Below are 11,680 nucleotides of genomic sequence, written 5' to 3'. Positions count from 1 at the left end.
TACGCAACTATTAACTATAGAGTTATGACTACCTATTATTTTCTCCCCCTTCGTCCTAGTCGGGATCCTCTATCCATGATTAGGTTCTTTCATACTTGATATTAATTTATTCCGCTTCTACCTAAAACAGTTTAGAGACTATTTATACTTTATTCGGCGGCGGATAGGGGGGTGGACCATGGCAGGTAAAGGTAATATCCTGTATTGATCGAAAGATACGTACTTTGTATCGCGGTGAAGAGTTGCAACAACAGGTCGTCTTATAGGTACTTGAAACTCATTTCAACGTATTATCAATTCTTTTTAAACATGCCAGAGCGCCATTAATCGCACACTAGTCAGCTATCCAGGCATGGCACCCTATACTCGTCCCCAATACGTTTGGCGGTATCGTTGAACATCAACCTGAGCCAGAGGGAAAATGTATTGATAATGCTCCAAACCAGTGGTTATTCGATCTATGCTCAAACCCTGATTTCCGGAGTACCTTTTGGCTTGCGACATTCATCTTTTCCGCCTTACCAAGCACTCGCTCTTTGACTTTGGGCGGAGAATCAGTAGACAATTCTTCTTGACCTCCAGGTCCGTGTATAGTGTCAGGGTGTACTTCGAAGGTTGCAGTACTACGAGGAAGATTCCAATAAAATTGCAAAAGGGCTTGGACAGCCTCAGTCGCGCACCCTTGGCCCCAATACTCTTTTCTGATCATGTAAGCGAGGTTAGGCCAACCTCTACCAAACTGCAAAAATAGTTCCCCAACGAAGTCTCCTTCTTGGCCATCAGGAGATCGACAGAGAACTGAAAAATATAAGTTTGTATCGGACCAAGGTCTCATGCAGTCTACGAGTGCTCCAAAATTCAAGTTTAGGTCATATTGAGGATTAGATCCACCTACATAAGCTAAAGCTGTGACTTCTGGTTGACTGTGAAGGATATTATACCCCTCTATATCTTTTAAACGAAGCGGCCGAATAATAAGGCGATCGGTGACGATAGGGTTAGCCCACGTTTGTACCTCTAAGACGGGAAGGGTCGTCTCTATGGTGATATTAGGGTTTTCTGGTCCGCAGGAGCCACAGAAATAATCCGCCATAACGAAAAAAATAAAAAATAAATCAGGAATCCTAACTAACTGTAGCAAGGTCTGACTGTAGATCGAGCGAGTTAGAGGTATTTACAAATCAATGTTGTCTATGTGCTTCGAACACAGGTAATGGGCGAGATTAGATTCGTAGAGGAATAGGGCAATGGCTCCCTTTGTATTTGTTTTTTGTTCTGTTAATTAACACGATGGTTTGGGCAATTAACTAAACTAGAAAGCGCTAGTATATGTTCTTATAGTAAAGGAAAAAAAATATTATTTATTGTTTGGAGTGTTTTTAGGCACATTGGGGGTACGCTGGAATAGATTCATAGTTGTGTCTAAACAATGTTATTATATTACGCACCTGAGTATAACAATGGAATTTCTCGCTCTTTAATTCTATGGAACAATATCTTTGGGAATAGCTACGAGCTATGCTATCGATATTGAACAACATGACCCCCCTGGAACGAAGTCATTCGACCTGCATGTTCTTGATCTATAACATCTATTATGTGCCTACTCGATATCATTCGTTTAGGAACCGGACTGCTGTTCTTACACAACACCGGGAATTAGAAGCTATATATGATGGGACTTATGGCTTCATCTAGAAAATAACTTGACCAGATCATTCGACATCACCTTCGAGATCAAAGAAAAACATCCTGTTGAAAAGCAATTTCTACAGAACACCAGATCTTAACATTCCTACTCTCAATTTAAAACCAACACTACTTGAGTACTCAAACTAAGTGCACAATGACCGCTCTTCTAGGTCCAGTGACAGTTTTCCAAATAGGCAGTGTAGTCTTCAGTTTGACGCCTTGGTTGCTCATCTCAGCCGCAGATGTCATTATCCGCTTTGAAAGTAATGGGTTTCTTAACTCTACAATTCGCTGGGTCATGTTAATGGCGTGCCTCTGGACTATTCGTATGAGATTGTATCCTACAATACGTCGCCGTCGATACCGCAACTGGTTTAGAGACTTATGTACTCACATTATATTCGCTTCTTTTGATGCATTCGCACTCACGATGGCCGATTATCGGATCTTCACCAGCAACTGGTGGGAGGCAGTAAAGGCACTCGCGATCGCCTTTACGTACTTTAAAATATATCACGTTATCGGAAAAGGTCCTACTATCCCAGAGCCTTACGTATTACGGTCCAATGCTGATTCTGGTCGCACTCCGACCCCCATTCCCGCCCCTGTCCCTACCCCTGACAATGTGCCGGCTCCTGCACCAGCTCCAGCTCCAGCACCAGCTCCAGCTCCAGCTCCAGCACCAGCTCCAGCTCCAGCTCCAGCTCCAGCTCCAGCTCCAGCACCTGCACCTGTACCGGCCCCAGCACCGGCTCCAGCACCGGCTCCTGCCCGCCCCCACACTTCCTCCTCCCTCACTTGCTCCCTTCCCTGGTCCCTTACCTTCTCCGCTACCTCCCGTGGCGCCTGTTCCCGCTCCCGCTCCCGCTCCCGCTCCCGACGCCGAGTTCAATTTCAAGACATACCAAAAACCTCGGGTCCGGCTCAGGTACGATACCAGAGCCAGGAGAAAACCAAGTATCATCCTCAAGGCCAGCCCACAACCCAACACACGGCAAACCCCATTCAATGGACGACGGCCGGGCCGTCAACGAAGGCCCCGCCGGCGGCACAGCCTTACCCTGTGCAGCCGGAGATGAAGCGAGCGTGCAACGGATCGTTTCCGGCTAACGCGATACACACCCTAGCGTATCCGAAGAAGAAGTAGTCATCAGAGCTTAAGAGCTAGGGGGATATGTGAATCCTCTGATTTTTTTTTTTTTCCTGCGAGCAGGAGTTGTCTATTAAGTATGAAAAAAATTTGAAAAAAAAAAAAAAAAGAAGCCAAAGAAAAAAACAAAAAAAAATAGTATTAAGATAGACTAGCAATATGTTTAGATTTGTCTTAATAAAGAGTCCTTGTCGTATACGACCCTGCTTCACTTAAAATTGTATCTGAATCGTTAACCTGACTGATGCAAATGAGATTGTATCAACACATGAAACCTATAACCAGCTTATTACGCTTCTTAGTTAGTTTTTATAGTTCTAGTCTTCTTTATATCATGACTAACATATTAAAATGCCTGTTTTCGAGTTTTCCCTGGTCCCCTTTTTTCTAGCTTACTTCCCTTCCCCCCACACTACCACCTGATTGGCAAGCAATATAATGACTAATAGTCAATGACTCTAAAGTGGTTTGTTGGCTATTTATTGACTGTTAACTAATATCCTAGGTAATTGATAACCGGGAAGTTATCTTCTTATACCTTACGTTAGGTAATTTCCCATTTTTAATATGGCTTATTGCATAATATATATTCAATCCATAGTCTGTAGTGATACCTACTACATCTCTATCACCTTTAGCAAACAATATTTCATAAAACAAGATGACCTCTTAAAGATACCCTCTTTCTCACCTCAGTTAACCTATATTGCTATCTTAACAATCGTTCATGTGCCCTCTATCTCCATTATGTGATATAGTCTTACTAAATTTTATTTTACTCATTTGTAACTGCTTCACCTTGAGGTATGTGATGCTTATCCGAATACTGATAGCAGTTATCTCATATCTTGCCAAGTCGGAGCCGGCCTATGTTGCACCAACGCAACCATTTTCCCTTGGCTACCATCGTATAATTGGGGAAACATACTATAAATTGCTTTCGCCATAGTCGGGGTCCGGAGTGGGTTATCGCTCCTTACTGGGTTCTTATCTACGTATCCATAAACAGCGGCAAGGCCCGTTGGGTACCGGCAATGTTAAGGTTATATTGCGATGTCGTTATCGATGATCTTCTATCCGTCTGCAGTAACTGTATAGGTTCTATCTACAGTTACATGCGGTGCATAGTGTGACGATTAAAAGCTCCAATTGCCGTTGGAGTCACAGAGGGGTATAAATGCCTTGTTACAATGAGTACCGCTAGTCAATGTTTCTTTAATCCTAATATACTACTGTACGGTTCTTTAGCCATAGAGAGAATATGATGCTGCTACTCGTCTACACGGTACTATTTCCTTCTGCGTTTGGCAATGCTATTAGACCACCCCCGATAGGCTATCAGAGACAGATATTATTACCCAAATTTGCCCTGGACAATGATTCATCCAAGACGGCCCCGTGTTCAACATGTTCACTATATGAGCCAGCAGAAAAAGTGACTGCTCCAAAGGCCAATGCCTGGGCTCAAATAGGGCCGGAAGATAATCTGGCTGTCTGGAATCTTCTCCACGACCCTGCTTCCAAATTAAATCTAACAGATCCAGATACGGCAAAGGTGAACGACAATTATGTGTGGTATATAGATACCGTGCCCGTTAATAAATCCGATGTCCTTCCATACCTAGATGGATCCGGGCTAAAGCCCAGTTCGTGGGCTCGAGTCATCATATTCGAAGGCGGCAGACCTGAACCGGTGTCACAGGAGTACATGGTCGGTCCCTTGCCTGTGTCAAATGAGACCGTTATCCAGAAACTGGACTATCCGTTCAATGGCGGGACGGGAGGTGCCGTGCCTTTCAACGGGCGATTTTTCGAAAAAGCGAAGTGAGGCCGCAGAGCCCCTATTGGTTTCCGTGATGTCTAACCTCACTGATATCACGTCTGCACTCCTCGGTGGTGTTTTCTACGGCTATAATGATCCCAAGTCGACGCTGGTAGCGGCTCCTACCACTCCCACTTCATTTAATGGAAGCCAGGCGTTTCAGGTTATCATGTTTAGGCTTCCTGGGCCTGCTAGTTATCTGAGGCCACTAGATTTCTACGTTATGCTCGACACTACTGGCACAGATGCTTCGCTGTATAAACTCAAGGGGCTGGTGACGAACACGCGATTCTTTCGGACGGTCGCGGAGCTTCGCGCAGCATTCGAAGCAGATGAGCTAGTCGAGGAGTTTTACCAGCCATCCGACTACGACTGGGCGTTGGTTAAGTATAACGCTGCGATGGGGACCCGTGAACTAGAAGATAAGTTCGCGCCGCAGAATCTCGAAGTCGGTGGCAAGCGGTATAAGCTAGACCCGGAGCAGAAATACGTCGAGTACTTGGGATGGTCATTCTACGTCACCCACTCACAAACCCTCGGTATCATGCTTTATGATATTCGTTTCAAAGGCGATCGGGTGCTGTATGAGTTATCGATGCAAGAAGCCGCTGCGCAATATGGGGGTTTCCAGCCAAAGGCCGCTTCGACCCTGTATCACGATACATATTTCCAGTTAGGCGCCGATTTGTTCCCGATGGTTGAGGGGTTTGACTGTCCGTTCGGCTCTACATTCTGGAACGTGACTGTTCATAACGGAAATACATCTACTGTTAATCCGAATTCTATCTGTATTTTTGAGTCAGATGCGGGGTTTCCCCTATCTCGACACCGCGAAGGGGACGTGTCTAATAACTACGGCTTTTCCAACCTTGGTCGTAAAAGGATCGTTGTTGACACTACGATCCATCGCCACGGTAGGGAATTATGACTATCTATTCGATTATGGATTCCATATCGATGGCAGTTTGGAGATCACGGTTCGAGCATCGGGGTATCTGCAATCCTCATTTTTCTTCCGCGACCAGGGTGCGTGGGGTCCTCGCATCCAAGAGGCTACGCAAGGATCGCTACACGACCATGTGCTGACCTGGAAAGCCGACTTTGATATCCTCGGCACTGAGAATAACCTGCAAGTGACAGAGCTCAAGACGGTCAACACGACGCAGCCATGGTGGCCAGAGCTTGGCGAGTTCGAACAGATCGCACTGGAAACTTATAATGTCAAAAAAGAGCGAGAATTAAGCTGGGCAAATAATGGACAACTCATGTACGCAGTGAACCACGCCAGCGAGACGAACAAATGGGGTTCGCCGCGCGGATACCGCATCGTGCCAGGTAAATCGAATATCCGACTCAGCACGCTGAAGTCGCCATTCTCACGACACAACACCGCGCTGTCCAAGTCGCATCTAGTCGTAACGCGGCAGCATGATACGGAGCCATGGGGTAATAGTATCCAAAATCTCAACATGCCCTGGAAGCCACAGCAGGACTTCTCCAAGTTTTTAAACGATGAAAGCGTCGAGGGCACGGACCTCGTCATGTGGCTGAACCTGGGCATGCACCACTTTACGCGCAGTGAAGATATCCCTGTAACACTGTACTCCGAAGCCGTCAGCAGCATCATGTTCGCGCCGCAGAACTTCTTCGATCAATCTCAGGACGGCGACCTTAAGAATAGGAGGTGGTATACTGCACCGGAGACAACGGATAATAGCAATGCGACGGAGCTTGTTAGCGAAGCATACGGGATCAATTTGCCGCAATGCAATGTAGCGTTACAAGAGCCTACCGTCGCGCCTATTATACAGCTAGAATAAGTATTTCCTAGCTCTTTAGGAAGGGGTATCCTTAAGCCTTATGTAATTTTGCCGATTCGCGCTCAGAAGTACGAGATAGGATATACTTTAAAACGTATAGCTTCACATTAGCTAACATACTATTCTTTATAATAGTTAATGATCAAAATCTGTCACTTGTTATGCCTATGGCTTAACCCCTATCTTGCCCCACTATAATTCAACGTAGAGATGCGACCTATATAGCACCAAGAGCAAAACCCGGTTTTCCTTCAGAGCTGCTTTTGCTTGGGCGTCTTCGCGATTAGAGCTAGTTGGAGCATCGCTCCAACCTGCATAATATTTGCGAGGTAGGATGCGAAGGAGGACCATATTGTCGGCACAAGTACATACACCGATACCGCAAGAATGGCGCATATACCACCAGCGATAGTAAAGCAACAAGCGTAATTCCAAGCGGTGTTATCGTTGAATAACCTCTGGTGGGCGACAAGCATAGCCGTGGAGAGGCCTAGAAGTTGCAATATTGTGTTTTGGATTTGCAACCAGAAGTCCGAATCTCCGGTAGAGCCTGGCATATTGGTTGATTTATACCAGGCTATACCCATAAAGATGGAACTTATAGCTACTACTATAAAGACGATGAAAATGAGTGTCGACATCTGAAATGTAGGTGGTGATTCCTGATAAATCTCTGGCACTGAGCGAGGCTCTGGTAGTATGGGGTATGCTTCCTCGTACTTCAAGAGCATATCTCTCTTTGCGAGAATAGCTTCGCAGTAATGATCGAACCCGGAAGCCCGAAGCTCTTTTTCGACAAGTTTGAAGCTATTCTCTATCGTGGTTCGGCAATCCTTAAGATCGATAGCTCGGTTCCTAGCCTTTTCTAGATGTTTCGGTGCCTGGTGCTTCCATAAACCCCTCAAATACGCCATGTTCTCAGCAGCCCGCTTCCATATATCGATATAAGACTTTTCGCCCAAGTTCGCCAATAGTTGCCAAGCAACAGATTGATCTAATGAGACGTAGGCTTTCATAACTTCGTCCATTATTTGGATATCATCGTTGCTAAATCTAGTCGACTTCGAATTAGAGCTAGACCGGGGCCGTGACCTGTTTCGCCATCGTAAATATTCATCGACAATAGATTTATATTGCCCGTTCGCATTGTGGACGGCCTGAACTATCGAGACCAGGCCCAGGCGACAGTCATTAGATAAGTTATCGCTGTTCTGGGAGTTGCTTGATGGTGCTACATTTCGAGTTAGTTACAACAGCTGCTAGTCAAGAATAATCGACGTACGTGTCCACCCCTGAGCGCTATTAGGGGATAGTCTCCGCTTTCCTTTCATTCTTTTAGGACGAGTTCCTTGCCCTTGAAGAATGGTTGATCCCAATTGATTGGTAACAAGGATGTTCATTCTGAACTAAAGTTTGTCGTTACAACAGTGATCCGCGTCAAACTGGGGGTTGTCCCTCTCAATGTAGGTGTGTTACACTGCATATACTTGTAGGCTATGATTCGTCCTGTTACCGAACCTATCATCATCTCCAGAGATGTTCTTTCAAGAAATGGGGATACCTACCTCTTATTAATGATTTTTGAAGGCCGTATGTCTTTGCTAAGCTATTAGGCTAGTTGTGCCTAATAGCCTTCTAATGAAAGTACCTATAATAAGCTTAGAGTGCCAAAGCTCTTAATTTAAAGGTAGTAGTATAAGTAAATCGAGACACAATGAAGGTTAAGGCCCTTGGGAAGATTCAGCAGTCTGTCCTTATTGTATCATGTAGGTCGGTTAGAATTGACTACTGCCGTAAGGAATGTAAGGACTGTTTTATATTGAGATATCTCTCTATATACTGATTAAATATACCAATCAAATCCATGTATGACTTCTACCCGCATGGGCTTTGATATTACCATTACCTAGGTACCTAGGTACATATCCACATCACTTCACCTTGTATAGGTGGAGTGGACCCTAGCACCGTGTTCGAACATCGCCATTTCTATTAACACTGTATTAACTACCTGCTAAGTTGAATTTTGAATAGTGGCCCGTACGCTAAACTTGGGTGGTTTATCGCTATAATTATAACGATATCAACTATTATAGCTGAAGTAATACCGTGCGGTTCCTTTTTTACTCATGCATGGATTGCCAAGACCAGGTGAGGCGGAATGCCCCAAACCTTCACACAGAAGCTGCAATAGAGATTGGTCTGTTGCCTACCTAGATACCTAGGTAATCTTCATTGGCCAGGGTTTAGATGCTTCTATGATAGGCTAAAATTATTAGGAGGTACTTAACTACCTAAAAATATATTTATCATTATGCTCATCATCAAATTAATAGCCGTTTCTGTGTCTAATTGGGTTTTATCAGGAACAATAGAAGTCTCAGTGCGAACAACTCTTTCGAAAGGGTCATTCACATTAACAGACATTAGCCATTTGCGTTGTAATCTAGACATAATTATATACACAAGAGGTTACGAGGCCATATATCCGTTTATGATAAACTTATGCCTCGCCTAAAGCTAGACGGCGAGCTACTAAATATCTAGGAACCCATCTGGTTTATATATGGCAATTGTTTTCCAATATAATTACTGGTCTCCAAAAATCCCCATATAGGTAGATAAAGCGAGTTTACGATCATCTGCGTTTCGTATTATTTATTAATTAAGTCCAGCGCTCGGAGCTCATAATGTGTTGGCCACACCAGTACTACAACTGATTCTAATATCGCCAAACAAGTATTTGAACGATATGATGGATGGGTTGAATGCCCCCGTCCATTATTTCCTCTTTCAACTCTAGCTCCCTTTGCTTTATTCCATGACGGCCCATGTTAATTTCTAAACTATGGCTCTGCTCCATTAAATACTCCAAAGCAGAACCATGCTCGACTCTTGAGACAGTGTAGGCCTTTTGGCTTATACAAACGGCAAAATATATATATCCCGTAGAAAGCTCCTTTGGTCTCGAAAATATAAGCACGAATCTTGCTGAACTCCACGAACCGAATCGCAAGACAAGACTGCTGCCATTCGCTGACTTTTTGCTTATCCAGGGTGGATAGAAAGACGAGAGCTCATACCCGGCGGATGTTAGCTCGTCTACATATAGACTCATCGTCTCGTTCTCCCTTTTGTTGGACTTCGGCCAAGATACTCGTGGCGGTGCTGTTAAGGGGTTCTCTCGGATATAGATAGGGGTGGTTGTCGCCTTCGTGACAAAACAGTTCCACAACAATGGCACGCGACTGAGGAAAGATAGACGTCTCGAGTTGTGTATAAGGGAAAAGAGGTGGGCTCTTCGGATATGGAATGGTGGACTGCCTGGTGCCCGACTGTAGTGATTCTTGCTTCCGCCTTTTGTATTAACCAGCGGGACAACCAGATGGTATCGGTGGCCATTTACGGCAAAAGCACATCTAAGAATGGCTATAAATACACCAATTTTGGGATCGATAGGTCGAATGGGAATTGCTGTCTGTATTCCAATATTGGTCATTGCAGAATGAGAGGTTGTTAATGGCACCTGAGGGCTTGTTTCCTCGTTTTCGAGACTTTCGAAACTGTGGCAATGAGTGAAGTCCAAAGGTGATCGAGCGAGGACATTGTCAGAATATATGTTGGGGTGTTCATTATGTCTTAAGCGATAGCCCCATGCTAACAAACTATCGTCATTGCGTGATTTTATGATTTCTTCCTGGAGACGTAGGAAGGCCTTATCTCCTTCGCCGTAAAGCAAAGGCATATTCACTTCTAGGAGACCTAAAAGACTATAGGCCATGTCTTCAACGCGGGTTGTTTTCCTGTTAGCGGCCCATGCTAACCGAGCCGCAGCACAGAACTTCGAAAAATTCCCAGTATCGAGGGCTTTCTTCGGGATATTTGTAATCTCAGAGAGAAGAGCGAGTAGACCTAACCGATTGAGGTACTTTCTTTGGCAAAAAGGCGCATTCAAATCTTGGTCTCGCAATGAGTTTGCGGCTCGAATAAGTCGACCGATTCGAACTTGATTCCAAGTTTTGTCAAAGAATATTAATTCCATAGGCCCGAGTAATTCTTGAAGCGTCCAACCCCTAGTAAACCAGCGACTTCGTCGGAACTCGGAAGATAGCTCGAATGGATCATCTTCTGCAGATACATCGGCTAGGTATACATAGCACACCGTGGACCTTTTATACCACTGGAACATCGAGTTGATACCTTCGGAAAGTTCAGCGCTGCTTGACTTGTCAATGCAACAAGTATCAATCCACACGTAGTGCAGACCATCTTTTGCCGCTTGCCGACAACATCCTTCTATTTTTGCATAGCCATCTAAGATCTTACGACCCCATTTCGAAAGATCTTGAAAGGTTATCTCATGCTTGGACCACGTATGAGACTACAATTTCGTGTTAGTAATAGGTCACTATGCGCATTTCTTACTTGGGTTCATTACCCTTAAGTAAAGCCCAATGGTGTAGCTGGGGCTTTCTGACAGAGATAAACTGGAGTTATACCCACTAGAATAGCATAAGGCGGGATGGAGTCTCCATTGAATTCCTCCAGTCTTCTTGTGTGGACATGGAGAAGCCGCATTGGATTGGATAATATATATTGCACTTGAACAATCGGAAACCAATCTCCTCACACGGGAGGGAAGAAATTAGAGTGGAATATGAACATATTGAACAATTACTGTTTACCACCCTCACTGCCTCACCGAAGTGAATATTCGTGATTGGAGGCTTAGTCGATAGGTGTTCCTGCAACACAGCCACAAAAATAAAGGTGAGATCCTACCACTGCTGTGTGATGATCTTCGTAAACCAATCAGCTCAAGGTTGGCAGAGCTGTCTGAGCTAAAAGTTCCAGGGGTTGTGGTAGGACTGCATATGTATAGGATTCTTGGCCTATGATCTGGTTGATCCCCTCATGGTGGAGTAGGCTGCATGCACTGCATAAAGCTCGAAGATTGGGGGCTTTTATTGGAGGCCCCGGACTCGAGCTTTGAGACAAAAGCCATAGCTTCAAAATATAACACAATATATAATAAGTGAATGACACCTGAGTATAGTTGAATATACCTGGCTACATAATAGGGGTAATGCCTCTGTCGAATGAGAATGGATCCGCAAACTCGGGTTATAGATGTAGTAGCTATGAGAGCTTACTAGCAGATATGCCGAGGCAGCCCTCCAAAGATATGAAGTGAAA

General features: G+C 44.6%; 1 protein-coding gene across 1 annotated transcript; it reads left to right on the top strand.

Moving 5' to 3' along the window:
- Positions 1 to 4,698: 4,698 nt before the first annotated feature.
- GL218_09497 (Primary amine oxidase, lung isozyme) lies at positions 4,699 to 6,484 on the top strand (the record flags this gene model as incomplete). Its single annotated transcript, XM_033586331.1, has 2 exons — positions 4,699 to 5,377; positions 5,583 to 6,484. 2 exons carry the CDS (start codon positions 4,699 to 4,701, stop codon positions 6,482 to 6,484), a joined length of 1,581 nt encoding a protein of 526 aa, XP_033437650.1.
- Between the last annotated feature and the right edge of the window lie 5,196 nt (positions 6,485 to 11,680).

This window comes from Daldinia childiae (assembly GCF_008694065.1).
Source record: "Daldinia childiae strain JS-1345 chromosome Unknown Scaffold26, whole genome shotgun sequence".
Lineage (NCBI taxonomy): Eukaryota > Fungi > Ascomycota > Sordariomycetes > Xylariales > Hypoxylaceae > Daldinia > Daldinia childiae.
The sequence above is the reverse complement of the archived record's forward strand: the minus strand, read 5'-3'. Positions and strand labels throughout refer to the sequence as shown.